This window comes from Zonotrichia leucophrys, chromosome 6 (assembly GCF_028769735.1).
Source record: "Zonotrichia leucophrys gambelii isolate GWCS_2022_RI chromosome 6, RI_Zleu_2.0, whole genome shotgun sequence".
Taxonomy (NCBI): Eukaryota; Metazoa; Chordata; class Aves; order Passeriformes; family Passerellidae; genus Zonotrichia; species Zonotrichia leucophrys.
Window position 1 is genome coordinate 615,489 of NC_088176.1, and position 21,979 is coordinate 637,467.

At 52.4% G+C, this 21,979-nt stretch overlaps 1 protein-coding gene across 15 annotated transcripts in view; it reads right to left on the reverse strand.

Annotated features, from left to right (window-relative positions):
• Positions 1-21,979, reverse strand: part of JAKMIP3 (Janus kinase and microtubule interacting protein 3) — a 59,998-nt gene extending 38,019 nt beyond the window's left edge. For 7 of the 15 annotated variants that reach the window (XM_064717318.1, XM_064717319.1, XM_064717315.1 and 4 more), the window contains exons 1-3: positions 5,014-5,288; positions 1,679-1,815; positions 549-729 (exon numbers count right to left, since the gene is read on the reverse strand). In XM_064717318.1, coding sequence (XP_064573388.1) covers positions 549-683 — 135 coding nt within the window. In that variant the 5' untranslated portion in view covers positions 684-729; positions 1,679-1,815; positions 5,014-5,288. Of the gene's footprint in view, positions 1-548; positions 730-1,678; positions 1,816-5,013; positions 5,289-11,442; positions 11,508-11,544; positions 11,611-21,698 lie in introns of those variants that run through there. The other 8 variants (XM_064717323.1, XM_064717322.1, XM_064717321.1 and 5 more) reach the window with 4 other exon arrangements.

Sequence of the window (21,979 nt, forward strand, 5' to 3'; positions counted from 1 at the left end):
GGTTAGTACTGCACATCTGGGTGAGCACTCGGTCTGGAGGAGCTTGGGGGCAAACCCAAATGAAATGAGTGTAAAAGGAAAGAGAAGTGTTGCAGACATCATTTTATGAAAATCTTTTCTTTGGGGTTTTTTGTTCCTAAGAATCTGTGAGGCCTCAGGAACAAAATGCAAACAATGGTTATCTGCTGCTGTGGGATGCAACAGGTGCATCTGGGATTGGTCTCATGTGGTTGTTTCTAATTAATGGCCAATCACAGTCAGCTGGCTCGGGCTCTGTGAGCCACAAACCTTTGTTATTTATTTCTATTCTATTCTTAGCCAGCCTTCTGATGAAATCCTTTCTTCTATTCTTTTAGTATAATTTTAATGTAATATATATGATAAAATAATAAATTAGCCTTGTGAAACATGGAGTCAAATCCTCATCTCTTCCCTCATCCTCAGACCCCTGTGACCGCGGTCACAGAGAAGAACCAGCAGGGAGGATTCTGGCACCCCTGGCCCCTCCGGACACACGGAATGCACTCACAGGGAGGGGAGCTGCCCACCTTGCTCTTCTCTTGCTGGAGCTCGATCTGGATGTCGGTGAGCTTGGCCCGCAGCTCCTCGTTGGCAGCCTGCAGGGCGGCCAGGGCGTCGGGCTTGTCCCCCCTGGCGCGGCTGCTGGAGCCCCTCTTGGCCATGCTGAGGGGGCCCTCGCTGCTGCTCGCTGCTCACATCTTCTGGGGCCTGCAGGAGGGACACAGACACAGGAGGGACCTGTCACCTGCCAGCGGGGACACAGCACGGCCAGGGACAGCTGGGGGCTGCATCCCTGGGGTGAGAGTGCAATCGTGGGCTGAGTGTGCAATCACAGCTTTGCTCAGGCTGAGAGTGCAATCACGGGCTGAGTGTGCACTCACAGCTGAGTGTGCAATCACGGCTTTGCTGGGGTGGAACAGTCCTCTAAGACCATTCAGTCCAATCCCCACATCCACACGGCCTTTACCTCCCTCCAGGGATCCCATCCCACCTGGGCTGGGCAGCCCTTCCATGGAGCAGTGTACCCAATACCCAGCCTGCACCTCCTCTGCTGCAGCCCCTGTCCCATCCCCTGTGCCCCGGGAGCAGGGCCTGTGCCCCCAGCTGCACCCTCCTGCCAGGGCCTGGTCCTTCATCTGGACAGTTATTGTCCTGGGGCCCACACAGGGCACAGGGGACCCACACAGGGCAGAGGATGGGGAATTCAGACAGGGCAGAGGATGTGGAATGGATACAGAGCAGGGGATGTGGAATTGAGACAGTGCAAAGAATGGGGAACCCACACAGAGCAGAGGGAACCCACACACAGAGCAGAGGATGTGGAACCCACACAGAGCACGGAGGATGTGGAATTCAGACAGTGCAGAGGATGGGGAATGCAAACAACACAGAGAATGTGGAACCCACACAGCACAGAGGATGGGGAACCCACACACAGAGCAGGGGATGTGGAATTCAGAAAGTGGAGAGGACATGGAACCCACACAGAGCAGGGGATGTGGAATTCAGGAGGCACATCCACCCACCAGTCCCCGGCCCTGCCACAGCTCAGAGGCAGACACCACTGGGAGGATTTTACTTCTATTTTCACAGAATCATGGAACCACGGGATGGTCATACCACAAAACGCGCTCGTATTTGGGAAAAGATCTCCAACCTTTTCAAAGCAATCCTGTTAAGGTGGGTGGCAGTGCTCCTGGCTGGTGACCCTCAGTGCCTCGCTCTGTCCCTCATGGTCCAGCCACAGCAGAGGCACTGTCCCTGTCCCTGTGCAGGCTCAGCAGGGCAGGGCACCTGCAAGGAGAGAGGAACCATCAATTACAGCAGCAAAGCAGCAACAGAACCAACCTCCACAACAACAGCACAATAAAAAAAGCCTGGTTTGAACTCTAGGAGCAAAATCCTGAATCTGCCAGGGAGAAAAGAGCAGAGGGAGGCAGCTGCTCTGGGGGTACAAAAATGCTGCTCGATACAAGGCTGGGAGAGGGCAGAGCTGCTGAGAGCCAGAGAAATCACACAGGACATTGGGTCAGAGGGGAGGAGGGAGGATGAGACCTAGAGACACAAGTGGGAAATAAAATAACACTCCTGGCATTAACTGTCCAAACCAAGGTGGCACAAACAATCTCAGTTCTGCTGTTTCTCAGCCTGGTGCCTGACTTTGTAGCCTGGAAGTTTCTATAAAAAGAAACATGCTTGATTGGGCAAAGAAATAGAAATTAATTAAATTTTAAAGATATTGCCTGAGAAATCTGTAACATGAGTACACATTCTTTGCATTTAAGATTCGTGCTGCTTTGTGCAAGCAGACACAACACACCAATGGAGATTTAAAGCCCCCTTTCTTTACTGATAAAAAATGGGGCAGCCTGTAGCCACAGGCACAGAGCTGTACCTGCTGCAGCAAATGAGCCCTTTGTGCACATTACAATTATTTTCTTAGAGGATTCCCTCCAAAGACAGAGCCAGAGCGAGCCAGGTTAGCAACCAACAAGCCTAAACTGCTTCCACATGAATGGCAGACAAATCATCATTTGAATGGGACAGGGATTTGAGAGAGTAATTGCTAAGAGGATTCCTTTGACAGAGCTGTGAGAATTTACATCTGTGTGCTTACAGAAGAGAAAACTCAGGAGCTGGTACCCGGGAGCAGAGTTTGCTGGGTGGGAATTGTGTCTGAGGTCAATTTGTAGAGCACACATCCTCATACTTAGAGTGTTGCAGCTTTTTAATTTTCTTTAAAACATTATGAAGGTTTAATGGTGTGAATTGACACACCATGCCAAGCAGCTGCTCGGATCATTGAACTCCAACTGCTGGCCCTGCACATGGCCGCCCAGGAATGAGCACTGTGCCCACTAAACCTTGTCACAAATGTCACAAACGTCCAGCCCCAAGTAGGTGATGGTGGAGCCTTCCCTGTACACAGCAGTGGGGATGTGGTGAAGGATGGCAGAGCCCAGGTGCAATGCTGCAACCAGGTGTGTGTGTATATATATATATTTATTTATGTATTTATTTATTTAATATATTTATTTATATATTTTTAAATATATTATATATGTGTATATGTGGTCCTGGGGCCAGCAGAGCTGGACTCTCTGGTTGTTGTTCCCAGGCTGAGAATGGGAGCAGGGCTGAGCAGGGCACAGCTTCTCCCAGTGACAGCCACGACCTTGTGTGTGTGTGTGTGTGCAGGGGGACAAGTGCCATTGTTGGGGTGTGTGTGCAGGGGGACAAGTGCCATTGTTGGGGCCATGACAGTGGGGGCTTGTGCCCCCACCAGTGTGGCCCTGGGCACAGGGCCCAGCTGGGACCCAGGGCAGCTGCCAGGCCAGTATTTATCACAAACACTGGAGAAAACCATGCCACAGAAAGGTTTCCAATCCAGCAGCACTGTGCTGAGCCACAAGCAGGCAGGAGGAGGCTCCTTTATGGAGGAGGAGAAAGCTGATGGGCTGTTGGTTTGTCCAGTGTCACTGGAGAGGTGGCACTGTCACCCTCCAATCCAGGGTCACTTTTGGAAAACTATAAATGTTGGAGTCAGAAAATAAACTTCCCTTTTCTTCACCTTGAGAGCAGTGGTGTGTGCTTGTGTTCTTTGGTGTCCTATAGCAACATTTTCCCTTCATTTTTCCAGTGAGTTACATAGAAGGGGCAGCTATCAGACACATCACCTTAACAGAACAGAAAGGCCGTGATATTTCTGATGCTGGGAGAATAGATGATGCATCTGATTCCTGGCATGTTTGATATTGAAAACAGCATCAATAATGCATCAGAGCTGCCTTGAGCAGGGCTCAGCGCTCCCTTTGCCTCCTGACTTGCAATTCAGACATCAAGACTAATTGGGAAATGTGTTTTCTAGGTAGTAGTTGCAGAAATGAATGTTTCACCATGCTTAAAAATAAGTGAATTAATCCCTACCCAGGGCACCAATATTTGAAAGCAGAACGCTGTTCTTACAAATATGGAACATTTCCAACGTCTGCTCAGCCCTGCGAGCACTGGTGTTCTCTGTTTCTGACAAATTGCTCTGATTTATTACTTTAAACAAACCTTTTTGAGCCTCTGGTGCACCTTGAAATATTATGATAGAAAAAAATGTAATGGTTGAGTTCCCACTTTTTCACATGAGTAATATCCACGTTCCATTTAGGATTGCACCGGCCTAGAGATCCAACTGCAAGAAAATGAGTTTTCCTCTGAAAAGGAATTTCATGCTAAGCTAAGATTTCATGCAATCGTGTCCCATGCTGGAGCTGTGCTTTGGGCTTTATCCACATAAACATTTGTCATATATCCATATAAACACTTGTCATATATCCATGTGAACATTTCTCATATATCTATGTGAACATTTCTCATATATCCATATAACCAGTGCATCACTCACTCAGCTCAAGGTGAGAAGGAAACCTGTTGGGATTTCATGGCAAAAGGAGTGAGCACACCAAGACAGGAACTGTCCTGCACACAGGGAGGGCTCTGTTGTGCATTTCCTTCACATGCAGATCCCAGCTCCATTCCCTTCCCTGGACATTCTATGAGGATTTTTTTCCTCTGTGCTGTTTAGATTGAAACTAATTTGATAAAATTATTTTTTTAAGTTATTTTAAATTTAAAATAAGTTCTTTAATTATTTTTGGTGACCCAAGCCAGACCTGCACAGAGGCCCCTCTGACTGTCCATGCCATTACTGAGGGAGCTGCAGGCTCCCCACATGCCAAGGTAACACACCCTGGTACCCACAGCTGTGGAGCAAGCCTCCTTTTCCAGAGGGGAAATAAATCACCAAGCAATGCTTCCCAGGGTGAAGTGGGCTCTGAAACCCATCTTTCATGCAATAATATCTGCTTTAAATTCGAGATAACCCTGCCCTCACCCCCCAGGCCTGCCATCCCTGCAGATGGAGGTCCAGCCAAAGTTTGGCTGAGGATTAGATCGATTCCAGCAGCAGCTGTAACAGGCACATGTCAAATCCCCACTGACCTGGATTTTTCCTCAAAGATTAATCCTTGCACCGCTGCTGGCTTTAACTCCTTGATGGGTGGATCGTGTCCTTTGTGAGCAGCCTCCCCTTGTGTGTGAGGTTCCCTGTTTGTGCCACACCCAGGGATGGGATCCCACCCTCTGGTTCCTCAGCATAACTCTCACACAGCTTTTTTGGGTTTTGTTCCCAGTGCAAGCCATAGGTGGGTGCCAATTATGAAGCTGATTATGGTTTATAGGGAGCACCTGGAGCTGTGCCGGGCGGTTTGGATGGGTTTTGGGGAAAGGTTCATTCCCATGGAATGGGCACAGCCCCGAGGCTGCCAGAGCTCCAGGAGAGCTTGGACAGCACTCCAGGTGTGCCCAGGTGGGGTTTGGGGTGTCTGGGCAGGGCCAGGGCTGCACTGGGTGATCCTGTGGGTCCCAGCTCAGTCTCTGAACACAGCACTGGCAGGCACAGCTGCTGTGAATCCCAGCAGGTGCATTTTACAGCAGGACACCTGCTTAACTGTACAGCTCTTAGGGCTAATTTGCAGAAAGAGCAATAATTAATTAAAACAGGTGACTGGGTAGGAAAGCAATTTCCCCTTTTTCCCAGATAACCCCCAATATTTAAGGTACAAAAATCCATTGGAGTTCCTGCAATAAACTCCAATAACACACCCATCCGAACGATCTGTTAAGCTGCAGCAGTAATTTGGGGAGGGCTGTTAATGAGGAATATATTTCAGACCCAATTCCACGTGTTTAATAGCGTGTCACTGCCTCCCCGTGCTCACAAACAAGCTGTTAGAGCAATGCCATCCCTTCTCCCAAGGAATCCATGCCTGTGTAATTAACTAAATCAACTGTAACACAGATGGCATCGCACCATCCAAAGGCACTTGATGGAAACATTTTAAGCATGTTATTAACATCCCTAAATAACTATTTAATGCTACCTCTCCAACCCTCTTCGGCACCAACACACAACACAGCTGGATTTGAGGATGGAAAAGGCAGTATTTAATTGCTACACTCTTATAAAAGATTTTCAGTTCTTGGATTTATTCAATTTATAAATGAGCTTGAAAAATAACAGACTCAACAGTGGCAACAAAACCACTGTGCTTTGGGTTTCAGAATTAAGGTTAATTTCCAGACTGATTCATCATCATTCAATTCAGCTGTGAGGAACTGGGCAGCAGAACAAGACACTGATGGGAGTAGGAACCTTTCTTTAGGCTGACCCAGACTATCCAAAAATTACATTTCTATTTGACAGTGGGTTTTACTTCTCAGTAGGTGTGTGCCCAGCTCTAAATCAAGATAAAAATTGACATTTCCCAGCAACAGATAAGAATTTGAATGGAAAGTTGATTAATCTCCCAAATGCAAACAGCTGGGAGATGTCCATCAGTGAAAAGCTGTTTCTGCAGCCTGGAAAACTGAGGATCAGATTATTTCAAACCTGATTTTTCATTATTAAATATCCTGGTTTAAATGACCTTTGTGTGACACTTGCTGCCAGTCTCCTCCTGATGCCAGCCCATCTCTGCCCTGTTACTGACTCAGCCCAGAAATACAACAGTAAACACAGAGCAACAACAGCATGAATAAACACAAACAGTGCTTTAGGGGAGAGCAGGAGCATCCCAGCGTGGCTGGGGGAGCCATTCCCCTTCTCCAGTCCAAAGTCCCTCTCCAGCTCTCCCGGAGCCCCTTTAGGCACTGGCTAAATAAATATTTCTAGCTCTACAGAAAAGATCCATTATAAAAAGGATTTTATACCAAAAGCAGCCCTTGGAAGATGATTGAATGAAACCCTGGAAGCAAAATGTCCTCCCAGCTGATGAGCCAGGAACCCTGCCCAACCTGGAGGAGCAAAGCTCCTGTTTCCAGAGGAGGGAGTGAGCAACAGGTGGGAAGGAAAGGCTGCAGGCCCATAGGAAAGAACTCAGAGCCTGTGCCCATGGGGGAATGGAGGGACGGCCCCCAGGCCCCCCAGGCCCCCCAGGCCCAGAGGGGACCCCGTGCTGCTCTGCCAGGAGGGCTCTGCACGCACCACCTGCACAGGCTGGGGACTTTGCTGCTGTAATCTGATTGTTCCAAGCTGATTTGATCTGAAATGCTGCATGGGCCTCTGGAGTGAGCTGGCCTGGCGTGCAGATAGCTCTGCCCTGCAGCTTCACTGAATAAATCAGTGCGAGGGAGTGAGGCCTCCCTGCACCCTGGCAGAGCCAGAGCCTGGGGAAGAAAAGGCTTCACCCTCACTTGGACATTTCCAGTGCAAGCACCCCAGGCTGTGGTGCTGTGGTGCAGCCAGGATCGGGCTGTGGCTGCCCCATCCAAGTGCCCCAGGCCAGGCTGGACATTGGGGCAGGAGCACCTGGGACAGTGGGAAGTGTCCCTGCCATGGCTGGGATGGCACTGGGGGGGCTTTGGGGTCACTTCCAACCCAAACCATTCTGGGATTCTCTGATCCATTTATCTAGGAAAATCTTATTTTCAACACAAGAACTCTATAACCTTTTTTTAAGCAAGACTAAAAACAAAAGAAAAAAAAAAGGGGCGGGGAAAGAGGAACTTCAACATCTGCCTCTGCTTGTGCTCCCCATTGGGGCACTAAAGGGACTTGCTGCAGTTCACCTCTGAGGCCAAGGGACTCATTCCCCAGGGGCCTCTCCTGGCTGATGCCTCCTCTCGGGAACCCTCCCCTGCAGGAATCTCCCCTCAGAAGTGCAGATGATGAGGAAGAGCACGGGTGTGCAATGTGCTCCATCATGGACAGGGAAGCATTCCCATGAAGAGTTCCAGTTCCAGGCTGGAGGAGCTGCAGAGCAGCCCTTCCCTGCACTGGGTCAGTGTGGCAGCTGGCTAATCCGGGATTGGATTCTCCAGCCTCTTGGCCTTCTGCATTTACTCCTTCGGGGAAAGTGGCCTCTGGCACTGCGCTGATCCTCGCTGAGGAGGGGCTGTGCCCATCTGGCTGCTGAGCGCGCCGGCTCTGATCGCTGCTCCGGGAGCTCCGGGAGCGCCGGGCTCGGCCCCGCCGGGATGCGGCCCGAGGGGATGCTCCGTGTCCCCCCTGGCCCAGGGGATGCTCCGTATCCCCCTGCCCGGAGGGGATGCGCCCTATCCTCTGCCAGAGGGATGCCCCCTCAGCCGAGGGATGCTCCGTGTTCCCCCAGCCCCGAGGGGATGCTCCGTGTCCCCTCGGCCTGGAGGGGATGCTCCCTGTCCCCCTGCCCCGAGGGGATGCTCCCTGCTGGATGTGTCCCTTTGTCCCGAGGGGATGCTCCCTGCTGGATGTGTCCCCCCCTGCCCCAGGGTGATGCTCCCTGCTGGATATGTCCCCCCAACCCAGCCTGTGCCCCCCGAGCACTGAGGCTCTGCAGAGCTCTGGGCACCCGCAGGGGCAGCATTGGGAGCAGCAGTGGCTGTGGCTGCTCCGCTCCAGGGGAGCCTGGGAGGTTTTTAATCCAAACGATGGAAATTCCTACAGCTCGTTACATCCAGGGGGAAGGCCATGGGCAGCACACCCTGCCCAGGCTGCCAGCAGGCAGAGGGGCTGAGGAACCTGGGCTGCGCTGGGGCAGCAGTGACCTCAGCGAGTGCTGGAGCCCAAAGGTGATGGGAGGTGAGGGTGGAAGTCTGGATCTCGGTTCCACAAGGACACTCCAGGGTCAGACACTGCTGTGAGTAACTGCTCAGGAGCTGTGCAGTCACAGAATATCTGAGCTGGATGTGGCACCCAGGGACCCCTGAGCCCAGCCCCTGGCCCACCCTGGGCACCCGAGAGCAGCCTGAGCACTGGGACTGATGTGAGACAAACTGCAGGCACGGGGGGACACAAACACAGGGGCTGCTGCTCCAGGGACGAGATTCCAGCTGGGAGCCCAGAGCAGGGGCTGGCACTGCTGGCTGTGCTGGTGACCTGGTACAGGGCAGGGCAGAAAAACCTGCTGATAACAGAGGATTATGTGGGTCAATCAGGAAAGAGGACAAGGCAGGCAAAAGGAAAAAAAATGAAACAATAACCTCAAACTAGAAAAAATAGGTAACTTAGCAACATAAAATTCAATCTGTGAAAGTACAAGATAATCTACATTTAAAAATACAATTTGACATATCCTGCACACAGAGATTTTGGAGGAAAGATCAAGTCATCACTGAGGACATCTGCTGTGCACACAGCAATGTAAATAAGGTTTTACAGAGGCAGGAGATGTGAAATCAGAGGAAAAGCATTATGATGCTGCAGAAAGCTAAATGGTAGGCGCTCATTAATCCACTCAAACTCTCCTAAATGAAACATAATAGGTGTGACCCGGTAATAGAAGAGTGAGGCTCTGTGATTTTTTGAAAGGACATTGAACAGGAAGTTATTGAATGATTGATACTGTGTAGGGGAAAAGGATGTTTCAGTTACTTTTCCATACTAATGCAAGAGCAAGGAACCACCCTGTGGGCACTGGCAGGAAATGAAATTATTTATCCGGTGGCAAGATGAATCTTTGGGATCACACACCACAAAGCCTGGGAGCAGCAGTCCATGGTCCTGCTGCTGCTGGGGCCAAACCATCCCTGGGCAGGACAAGGCAGGAGCTGAGTCCCTGGGGCTGGCACCAGAGCAGCCACCACAGGTCAGGTTGGGTCAGGTCAGGTCAGTCCAGCCCTTCCAGTCCAGTCCAGTCCAGTCCAGCCTTTCCAGCCCATCCCATCCATCCCATCCCATCCCATCCCATCCCATCCCATCCCATCCCATCCCATCCCATCCATCCCACCCCATCCCATGGATCCATCCCACCCCATCCCATCCCATCCCTCCCTGGTGCCTGCTCTCTGCCCCTGGGGGAGAGCATTGTCCTCCTCATTTAATTGTTCCTGTGCTGAAACCACAGCTCCTGCTCTGCTCTTGCCTGGTGCAAGGTGGAACAGGGCAGAGTCCTGGGGAGAGCCCTGCTGGGCCAGGAGGAGAGGGGAGAGCCCAGAGGCTCAGGAGTGGGGCAAGGGGCCAGGAGGAGACGTTCCTGCCTCAGTTCCTCAGGATGAGAGCAAGCAGCCTCAAGCTGCACCAGGGAGGTTCAGGTTGGAGATCAGGGAAAATTTCTACTCAGAAAGGGTTGTCCAGTCCTGCCAAGGGCAGTGATGGAGTCACCATGCCTGGAAGTGTTCCAAACATGCAGATGTGGCACTTAGGGACGTGGCTTAGAGGTGAACACGGTGGTGGTGTGGGTCAATAGCTGCATTTGATGATCACCAAGGGTTTTTTCAACCTTATAAATTCTGTGAATGTATGATTCCATGATTCTGCTCCATCCCTTGGGATGCCAGCTCAGGCCAGGGTGACCTGCAGTGCTCAGCAGCTGGAGATGGGCTGATCACCCACAGATCAGCAACACCACAGCTCCTGAAGGTGCTGAGCTTTTAAAAACTTCTAAAAGCTTATTCAAAAGTACAAGGAAAACATGTCTAACAATAATAACAGCTTTAAAAAAACCAAATCTGCAATTGAAATGACCACAGATACACTGGAAATAGCAGCCTGAGAGCATTTTTCTGTCTAGGTAATAATATCCTGGCAGCATTTCAACAGAACTAGAATTACTTTCCAGTGTCAGATGCCACATTTTACTGGTGCTAGGGAAATGCTCCTGTGTCCCTGTCCTACCTGCAGGTTCTCTGCTGTAAGCTCCCTCCTCCCTGAATAAATTCCTCTGGATTTGACACCCAGTTCTGTGGGCTCGAGGAGATGAAAAAGCTACAGGAAACAAACACCTGGGATGGTTCACCTGCACCCCGGGACCGTGTATCTACAGCCCCGGGACCGGGCATTGGCAGCCCGGTATCGTGTTCCTGCAGCCCCGGGACCGAGCATCGATAGCCCGGTATCGTGTATTGGCACCCCAGGACCGCGCACCTGCAGCCCCGGTACCCGGCCCGGGGGCACGGACGGAGCCGTGGGCCCGCAGCACACAGACTGCCGTGCCAGGCAGGGCTGGAACAGCCCCGGGCCGCGGCTGAGCAGGGTTTGCCCGGCGGGGATAGCCCGGAACGGGACAGCGGCTCCGGCACGGCCTCGGCCCCGGCGCTGCTGCGGGAGGAGCTCCGATTGCCCCGGCACGGCCCGGCCCGGCACGGCAGAGCTGCCCGTGGCACCGGGCACGGCTCTCCGGTCCCTCCGGGAGCTGCCAGCCCAGGACAGGGCTCGGTCCTGCCCGGGACGCGCATCCCGTGCCCGGCCGGGCTGTCCCCGGGATGTGCCCGGGATGTCCCCGGGCTGTCCCCGCATCTGCCCCGGCACAGCCGTGCCGCCCCCACCCTGCGGGCCCCCAGGGCCGCCGCACGTTCCCGCGGACGCGTTCAGCTTACGGAGCCCTTGAATGAGATTGAAGCATCACTGCAGGCGAGAAAAGCACGGGCGGGATCCCGGAGCCCCCCGCTCACCTCAGCCCAACTCCAGCGGCGGCTCCCGCCTGTCACGGCTCCAGCTCCGAGGGGCTGTGACTCAGCAAAGGAGCCGCTTTTGATTTTTCAGATGGAACTTACCAAACCGTGCCAGCATTACGGGGAGGATCTGCTTCCTGCATCCACCGCTCTGCCAGCCTCTCCCGAGGTATTTCCACTGAACCCTCCCCATCTGGCCACGTTACGACAACAGGAAACGCTTTCTTGGGGGAAAAAAATCAAATGCAAAGCCTGCCTGGGAACCGGGGCCGAGCGAGCAGGGAGGGACTGCCAGGCTCCACCTGCAGCGGGGGAAAGGCAAAGGTGGCATCTGTGTCACTGCCAGGCTCCATCATGTCCCAGAGCTCTGCACTGCCCACAGCAGGGAGGGACAGCCCAGGGGTCCCTGAGCGGGGGCTCAGTGGGGCTGGGAAGGGCTGGGATCCCCATCTGCCCCAGGCTGGGATCCCCGTCTGCCCCAGGCTGAGCCTGCCTGGTGGGCAGGAGCTGGGCATGACCCAGCTGGGTGACCTGTGTCTGCCTCTGGCACAGCCCTGAGCCCCAGCAGCTGGCACACCCCATAAACGCCCAGCCCCTGCCAGGATATCCCAGCCCTGGCACAGCCCAGCAGCTGGCACAGCCCATAAACCCCCAGCCCCTGCTGGGTATCCCAGCCCTGAGCCCCAGCAGCAGGCACACCCCATAAACCCCCAGCCCCTGATGGGTATCCCAGCCCTGGCACAGCCCAGCAGCAGGCACACCCCATAAATGCCCAGCCCCTGATGGGTATCCCAGCCCTGGCACAGCCCCACACCTGGGCAGGGGTCTGCAGGAGGGACAGAGCTCCAGGCCCCCAGCCCTGTCGGACACACGGACACTGTCCTGCCCCTGCTCAGCCCTGCCCTGCCCCTGGCATCTGTGACCAGAGCAAGGTGAATGCTCAGCCTGCTCCTGTGGAGAGGAGAGCTGCAAGTTACTTCCAGAATGATCCAACCCCAACCAGAACAGCTCAGAGTGCAGCCTGTGACAAATTAGCAAACACACCCTTTAATTACAGAAAGCTTTTCCCTTCGATTTTTTAATTAGAAGCAAGAATGCAGATGCCATTCACATAAAAGGACTGTCTTGTTTTCCTTCCTGTGCTGGCACCACGGAATCCCAAACACATCCTGCAAATTTCCACGGGTTCAACAAAGTCCTCAAGGATACAAAGCTTCTGACCACCAGGGTTTGAGATACAGGGGCCTCCAGCAGCAGCCAAGAGCTGGTGCAGAAGAGATACAGAAGACATCCACATAGAAGAGATGCAGAGAGAATTCTGACATCTCTGCAGAAATAAATCTGTTCAAACCACTAAAATACTAGTCACCATCAGGCACAGTTTGCAGGTGTGAACCTATGAGCAGCATCTTCTTTAAAAAGAGAAATACAAGGTGCACTTGAGAGTTTCAGAATGGATTCAATGAGTGAATGAGTAAGAAAGCAGAAGAATGAAATTTTCATGTCATGCAGGAGACATGAGGTGAACACTTCAATAAAAAATAATAACACCAGAAAAGAAAAAAATCAATATTAGCCTGAAGCACAAGAGAATCCCAATTTAAAAGAGCCTGCACAGCCCCAGGAGAGCAGGGCTGGCTGTGCTCCTGCTGCTCACAGCAGCTCCCTGCTCTGGCCTGGCTTCAAAGGGAAGGGGGCACCAGCCCCGACCCCCCAGGCCAGAATCCAGCACACTGCCCCTAATTACACACCTCTAATTACTGCCCCTAATTACAGACCTGTAATTACTGCCCCAGACACACCAGCACCCGGGAGGGGAGACTGCCCCTTACTCCATACAAGCAACACCTCTGGGAGGGGGAGGCAGACCCCAGAAAGGCTGTAGCCTCTCCATCTCAAACTCAGCCATTTCCTTCAGCAGTCTGACCCCTGTGTGTGTTATATGCTTAAAATCCCACGTTGGTTTGGGTTGAAAAGGAGCTCAAAGCTCCTCTCACCCCACCCACCATGGCAGGGACACCTCCACCATCGCAGGCAGAATGTCCAACCTGGCTTGGGATACTTCTAACCCGTGCCATGGGCTGGGGACCTTCCAGCAGAGTAGGAAACAAACCGGAGGGGATGGAAGGGAAATGCCCTGTTTGGGGCTGAACTGGGGATTTCAGTGCCCAGAGTCTGCTCTGCCCTGCTCCCTGTTAGTGCAGGATACAAACCAGAGGGGATGGAAGGGAAATGCCCTGTTTGGGGCTGAACTGGGGATTTCAGTGCGCAGTTTCCCTGTCCTGCCCTGCTCCCCTTTAGTGCAGGACATAAACCAGAGAGGATGGAAGTGAAATGCCCTAATGCCTTGTTTGGAGCTGATCAGGGCCTTTTTGTGCTCAGAGTTCTTTGCCCTGCTCCTTCAGTGCAGGATACAAATCATAGGGGATGGAAGTGAAATGCCCTGTTTGGGGCTGATCAGGGCCTTTCAGAGCCCACTCTCCCTGCCCTGCCCTGCTCCCCTTTAGTGCAGGATACAAACCAGAGGGAGGAAGTGATGCCTTTGGGCTGATCAGGGCTTCAGACCATTTCCTGCTCTGCTCCTCACTGCAGGATTTAACCATAGGGAAGAAGCAAATGCCTGTTTGGGCTGATCAGGGCCTTCGACCAGTTTCCTGCCCTGCTCCTTTAGTGCGGGACAAAACCAGAGGATGGAAGGAAATGCCCTGTTGGGGCTGATCAGGGCCTTTCAGAGCCCACTCTCCCTGCCCTGCCCTGCTCCCTTTAGTGCAGGATACAAACCATAGGGGATGGAAGTGAAATGCCCTGTTTGGGGCTGATCAGGGCCTTTCAGAGCCCAGTTCCCTGCCCTGCTCCCTTCAGTGCAGACAAGGCCTGTCCCCAGCAGCCCCAGTGGGACCCCAGAGCCCGGCCTGGCCCTGCACAGTGACACGTCCCTCTGCTCACCGCGTTACTGAAACACAGCTTGCTTTGCTGGCAAACGGGCTGGTGCCAAGCAGGGTTTGAAAACAAACCATGCTCAGGAGCAGCTTCCCCAGGCACGGCTGGAGCCGCTGCTGTTGCCATGGAGGCCAAACCTGCTGCTCCTCTGCCTTTTGCCTTCCTGTGAGAAAAGGGCAGTAACTGCTGCAGAGCAGCGACTGAGCTTGCCAGCGAGCCCGCAGGCTGCAGGCACAGGGCGCTGTCTCACACACAGCATCACAGGATTGTTCAGCCTGGAAAAGGAGTCCAAACCCATGGAGTCCCAGCTGTGCCCACCTTGTCCCCATCCCAGAGCTCTGAGTGCCACCTCCAAGTGACACCTCCAGGGATGGGGACCCCACCACCCCACACAGCTGCTGGGGCGAACTTTGCTGCCTGGAGCATTTTTTGGTGATGGATTTATTTCTCAGTCATTTTAGTCAAAACATGAAGATGAGAAATTGAGATGCTGTCAAAAATGAAACTGAAATGTTTCAGAGTGGCATTTGAATTTTTAGAAGCACTTATGTTTAATTAAAATGAAGAATTTTTAAGCCCTGTTTTGCCACTGGAGCCCCTCTGGAGCCAGGCTGGGACACCTGGGGGGGGCTCACCTGGACAGGAGCAGCTCCAGGGAGAGCTCAGAGCTCCTGCCAGGGCCTGAAGGGGCTCCAGGAGAGCTGAGAGGGACTGGGGACAGGGATGGAGGGACAGGACACAGGGAATGGCTCCCAGTGCCAGAGGGCAGGGATGGATGGGAGATTGGGAATTGGGAATTGTTCCCTGGCAGGGTGGGCAGCCCTGGCACAGGTGCCCAGAGCAGCTGTGGCTGCCCCTGGATCCCTGGCAGTGCCCAAGGCCAGGCTGGACACTGGGGCTGGGAGCACCTGGGACAGTGGGAGGTGTCCCTGCCATGGCTGGGGTGGCACTGGGGGGGATTTGGGGTCAATTTTGAGGAAAGCTCCTTACTCAGCCAGGATGGAGGATGGGGTTTTTCTGCTGTTGCCAAAGAGAAGGGAGCTATAAATGTTGTTCTTTCTCCTTTATCATCTCTGATGACTTAGCATCAAATGCTAAAAATAATTTTTATGCTTCATCTTCAAAGTCGATGTGTTGCAGTTTTTTTAAAAAAACCAAAACAAATCCTATATCCCAGCAAGAATATTACCAATACTTCAGGATCCAAATGAGGCTTTCTGAAGAGGTGCTGCGAGGATGCCAAATGTGGCATTTCACACAGAGATTTTCTCTGTGAGCGCCCTCCCAGCCCTGTGCTCACGAGGAGACAACAACTGAGACAGTGACACATTGACAGTGGCACATTTCTGAGGGCAGGCTGGTTCCAGAGCTCCCTGCACCAAGGCAGGGTGGCACTCGGGGACCTGGGGGGCTGCAGAGCCAATGGCACAGGCTCTGATCCCCAGGGCAAAGCTCGGCCCTGCCAGGTGTGCACTGCACATTTCTGAGGCTCAGTGCACTTTACTGGGCAGGACACAGGGCAGAGCCAGCACTGGGGTTGGGCATGGGAACACAACAGCAATGAAATAACAGCTGCTCTAACAAATGACTCCTACCAGGCTGCATGGCTGATGGCCCCAATTTAGATGGAACAAAACTGATCTGGGTGATAAAGAGCATGAAAAAACATCTCAGAAAATTTTACTCTGCGAGGCAAGCTTGGAATTCAGAACTGCAGGGAAAGTGGAAGGCCCTGAGTTGGCACGCATGTTACTTTAGAGAGATGAGTGTCATTAATATGAAATAAGCAGCCATGGAATAACGTTCCTGAAGCCACAAGTACAGCACCCCTCAGAGAGAGCACCCTGCTCACAGCCAGGGCTCACCAGGGATCACCAGAGCCTCTGAGTGCAGGTGTACAACAGCACTCAAATCCATCCACAGCTGCATCTGCTCACAGCCAGGGCTCACCAGAGCCTCTGAGTGCAGGTGTACAACAGCACCTCAAACTCCATCCCAAAGCTGCAGCTGTGGCTTTAACAAGACCCTGGGTCTTTGCTGCCTGCCCTTCATTCCCAGTTTGGGGACATGTCACTGTGATATTTTCTGAAAAATCCCCTTGCCAGGATTTCTTCTCCTGGGAAGCTTCAGCTTCTCCATGATTTTCTCCTCTAGAATGTGATTTGAAGAATTGTTTACCCAGCACGTGAATTGTTTTTAATTAATGACCAATCACAGCCAGCTGTGTTGGGTTCTCTGAGTCTGTCACGAGTTTTTATTATCACTCTTATCTAGCCTTCTGATGTCTCCTTTCTCTTCCTTTAGCATAGTCTTAGAATATAATATAACATAACAAACATAACATAACAAACATAACATAATATAATATAATTAATATAATCCTTCTGAGAACTTGGAGTGGATTCTCATCTCTCCCTGGGTCCTGGAGGCCCTCACAACAGCAGCACCACAATGAATAACCCCAGGGATGTGTGAGTACATCCCTGCCTGTGCAGACATCCCTGCCTGCAGCTACGTCTGCTCACTCCCAATGCCCTGTGCTGACTGACACGGGAACACAAGCAGGAGAGGAGACGTTCCTGCCCGGGTAATGCTCCTCAGTCTCAAACTCAGCTGTTGACTGGCTTATTTTTAAACAACAGCAACGATATTTTCAGCAGAGCATTTATTTCTCTTGGTCTCACATGTTTATGCAGAACACCGACTTAACCAACACCTTGTTCCCCTCATGGAACTGTTACTGCTCCCACAGTAAACCACCCATCCCACTCCCCCCAAACCACCAAAAAACAGCTTTGAGGGGAAAGACCATGTTTATCTTTGTCTGCTCCTGATGCTAACTCTGACAGCAGCCTTGGTGACTGTCCCCATCCCTGTGCCCCTGCTTTTCCTGCCTCAGCATCCATTCCCACCTCTTACATCCTGCAGCACAGCTCTAGCAAGGCTTGAAGCATTCCTGGCTTTGCATTCCTCTTCATATCCATGATATATCCTATTTGCTGCATCCCTTGCTTCTCCACTATGTTTTGTTACTCGATTTGTGGTTGTAAAACCTCATCAGGCCAAAGCCATGTCAGTCCTAGGGCACACGCTGATATTTTAGCAAGAGGGAAATTTAGAAAAAAAAAAATTTAACCAAAGAAAGCAAAAAATGGCCTTTGTCTGTGAAGGGCTGCCTGGCAGAGCTCCCTGAGGCTGGAAGCAGGTCAGGTGCTGGGTGAGTGACAGGTAACAAGGGGCAGCAGCAGCTCCTTTAACTCCTGCTACACCCGAGCGTGTCCTGAGGGAATAAAACCTGATGGGATTCCCTTCCACTGCCCAGGGAGGGGCTGCGGGCTGGGGCAGCCGAGCTGGAACCACCAACAGGGACAGCACAGCCAGGAACGTGAGCTGAGGGGACAGCACAGGGTAGAGCAGGGACAGCACAGCTGAGGGGACAGCACAGGTAAAGCAGGGACAGCACAGCTGAGGGGACAGCACAGGGCAGGACAGGGACAGCACAGGTAAAGCAGGGACAGCACAGCCAGGAATGCGAGCTGAGGGGACAGCAAAGCCACTTTCTGCAGCCTAAAGTGACCCTTTAAAGAGTCCCTGGTGGCACTGACCTTGTCAAGGTCAGCGACCACAGCACCCGTGCAATAGCTCCAGGATCTCTGCTGGATTTGGGACAGCCAGGGCTGCACACCCTGCTGCTGGCTGTGTGTTTGAGCACACCCCTTTATCCCCCAGACATCTCCCCAGCTTTTCCCAGCTGTGTGTCCTCAGGCAGTGCCTCTGCTCCACACATGAAATCCACTGAACCCTCATCTGGATTCCACAGCAGCAGTGAATAACAAACCCTGCTCACGTGTGCCTGCAAGGAGCTGTGGGTCTGCACAGCAATGAGGGGATTCTCAAAAATCCGCCACCGTGTCATTCCCCATTAGAGTCACTTCTACAGAATTCTGTTCAACTCTGAGGCCTTTGGGGCTTGGTTTGGGCATGGCACGTTGGGCTGTGGTGGCAAAGGAAAATCAGGAATTAGTTTTCCAGTGAAATGATGCTGGAAATGGATGAGCACTTTGCCACTACAGCAGCCAGCACCCAGTGCTCTGGGAGAAGGGAGCTCACTTCTCTCTGCATGCAGGTGCCTGCTCCTGGCCCACTGTGGGCAAATAGACAGGATCCCATGAGTGATTTCCTTTGGATTGCTGAAGTATTGGCTAGAATTTGTCTGCTTTTACCATAAAATATACTCATATAAATGTTTTTATGTGTCTTAAAATTGCTCAGTGCTGTTAGAGTCTCGCTCCCAGAGTGCTTGGATGGGTTCAAATCCTACATCCCAGTCAATCAGGATGTGTAAAATTTTTAGGACTTGCTTTTGAAATGATTTTTCCATTTAAGCCAAGCCTCTGTTCCTGATCATACATGAAGAGCTGCAGCACAGAAGGTGACAAGCTGAGAACACAAGTTTTCGGGGAAAATGTTAAAGATCATTATTTAAAGGCCTTCACTTGTTAACATGCATTTGCTGATGCTACTTTGAATTCAAGCCATCTGCAATAGAAAGTAATATTTTAGAGATGCATTTTAAGGAAAAAAAGCAAAGTTTTACTCTTCATGTAAACTGACAGTGCACTGGGAAACTTGGTGAAACTTCACCACGTGGGAGGTGTTGACAACTGAGCATATACCAAGGGAGGGATTTACAGGCACACAGTTCCACAAATACATCCCAGACTGGTATTTGTCAAGACAACCCATGAGCCTTCAGCACATTCTTTAAAGCCTTATTCAAGTGAGGTGTTATTTTCTCCATCAGGGCCCTGGTGACAAATGCACTTTCCTGTGGCCTCCTACCAGTCCCAATGTCCTCTTAATCACCACTGCAAACACCAAAACTCCCACCAGTCTGGCATTTGCAGGTGAAGAATGAGGGGTTATGGGTCAGGAGGCCGCCAAGAGCCAACGCAAACCAGGCAGAAATTGCACTGCAAAGTAAAGTAATCTGCCCTGAGAAACTTTCAGTTTTGAGCACGTATTAAGCACCCAGTGAGCCCTTACACAGAGAGAGGAGCCCAGGTGCAGAGGGGTGGCAGGTTAAGGATGCTGCATGTCCAGAGAGAGAGCCCAGGCTGGCAGCTGTGAGTCTTTCTTGCCAGGAAATTATCATTTTGTACTACACACATTTCTCTGGCTGTATCACAATGTGTGAAATAACAGGCAAAAGTCAACGGGACTCCAATGTGTTTGCTAATCTCTGTCTCCATTTTTAGCAGTGTCACTAGAGGCATCCCATGAACTGAAAGGAAAAGGAATCTGGATGAGATAAATCACATTTAAAATGACTGCGAGAGCAAGCAGCTGGGAAGAAAAATAAAAGACCGTTCTTTTTGTTAGATTAAATAGCACAGAAGAGAATCAAAAGTCCATAATGGTTTGGGTTGTGAGGGCCCTTAAAGCACTCCTACCATGGACAGGGACACCAATGTCACGCTGTGTCAGGTGCTCCAGGGCCCTGCCAGCCTGGCCTCGGGCACTGCCAGGGGTGGGAGCCTGCTCTCCTATGGACAGGATTGGCATTGGGAGGAGTTTGGGCAGTGCCAAGGATGGGGAGCCTGCTCTGCTACGGACAGGATTGGCATTGGGAGGGAGTCTGGGCACTGCCAGGGGTGGGAGCCTGCTCTGCTATGGACAGGATTGGCATTGGGAGGAGTTTGGGCACTGCCAAGGATGGGGAGCCTGCTCTGCTATGGACAGGACTGCCATGGGAAGGAGTTCAGGCAGTGCCAGGGATGGGGAGCCTGCTCTCCTACGGACAGGATTGGCATTGGAGGAGTCGGGCAATGCCAGGGTGGGGAGCCCTGACTCTCATGGACAGGATTGGCATGTGAGGGAGTTTGGGCACTGCCAAGGATGGGGGGCCTGCTCTGCTATGGACAGGATGCCATGGGAAGGAGTTAGGCAGTGCCAGGGATGGGAGCCTGCTCTCCTACGGACAGGATTGGCATTGGGAGGAGTTTGGGCATGCCAGGGGTGGGAGCCTGCTCTGCTATGGACAGGATTGGCATTGGGAGGAGTTTGGGCATGCCAGGGATGGGGAGCCTGCTCTGCTATGGACAGGATTGCCCTTGGGAGATTTGGCAGTGCCAGGATGGGGGCCTGCTCTCTATGGACAGGATTGCCATGGGAAGCAGGAGGATGGGGCCTGCTCTCTTATGGACAGGATTGCCCTGGGAGGAGTTAGGCATGCAAGGATGGGGAGCCTGCTCTCCTCTGAGCACAGGATTGCCATGGGAAGGAATTTGGGCAGTGCCAGGGATGGGGAGCCCGCTCTCCTACGGACAGGATTGCCATGGGAAGCAGGGATGGGGAGCCCGCTCTCCTCTGAGCACAGCATTGCCATGGAAGCAGTTCTGAGACACGCCGTGCACAGAGTTCAGCTAACAGGAAATGCCCGAATCAGCTCCTGGGCGAGCACAGACACAGATGATTGTCACAGCAATTCACCAGGGCGTGTATTACCCCAAACAGCAACACCTCCAGCTGCAGAGGGGGCTCAGCAGCAATCTCTGAGCCTGGCATTTCAACTGCATCACACGGACAGAGGCTCCATAAGATGCTGAGGAGCAGATGGAGCAGGAAGGTGCAGCTGGGCCCCAGTGCCAGGCAGAGCCATCCCCTCCTGGCACCCGAGAGCACAGCTCTGCACATCGGAGCCATGGTTATCACACACAGCCCTGCACATCACAGCCATGGTACCACCACCCCAGAGGGAGAATTGGAAGCAGCCTCAGACACAATGCCAAACAGCACACCTGAAAATGGAGCCCGCAAAGCCTTCAGGCAGCAGATGGGTCATGTGCAGCAAATCTATCTATTTATCAGTCTGTCTATCACACTTTATGTCCGTATTTATAGATACATTACACAGGTAAGCACTGATTAATAACCACAGGCAGGCACTAATTAAGGAGCATAGTTAGGCACTCATTAGCGAGCACAGGTAGATGCTAATTAAGGAGCACAGGTAGGCAGAAACCTCAGTAGCTGCACACTGAGGGAGTCCCTGCCTGCAGTGCACTCCAGATAAAACCTGTAGGCTGCTCGTGCTGTCACATTTAAAGAGATTTTTACGATTCACACTGCAAAAGGAAAAAAAAAAAATCCATCCCTGCTGCAGATGGTTCTGTTTTCCCTCTCTGTCCTCTAAACAGTGGGACCAGATGAGGAGTGATGCATCGATTGGTCCAGGGAAGCACCGAGAGGACGGCGAAGGAAAATAAACCAAAAAATGCTAAAAATGCCCCAAGCGTAGAGTGAAATGTGCTCACCAGGTAGCCGAGCGCGGATGCGAGCGGTCGGAGGAGCTAAGGACAGGATTCCCCGGCAGGCTGCGGGATGCGCTCAGCGCCGGCAGGCTCAGCCATTGCGGAGTCACTGCAGCTCCGGCAGCACGTCAGCAGCGCTGCTGCTCCAGAGCCCTCCCATCCCGAGATCAGCATCGCGGCTGCTCCAGAGCCCTCCCATCCATCCCTGCCTGCCGGGATCAGCTCCAGAGCCCTCCCATCCCGAGATCAGCATCGCGGCTGCTCCAGAGCCCTCCCATCCATCC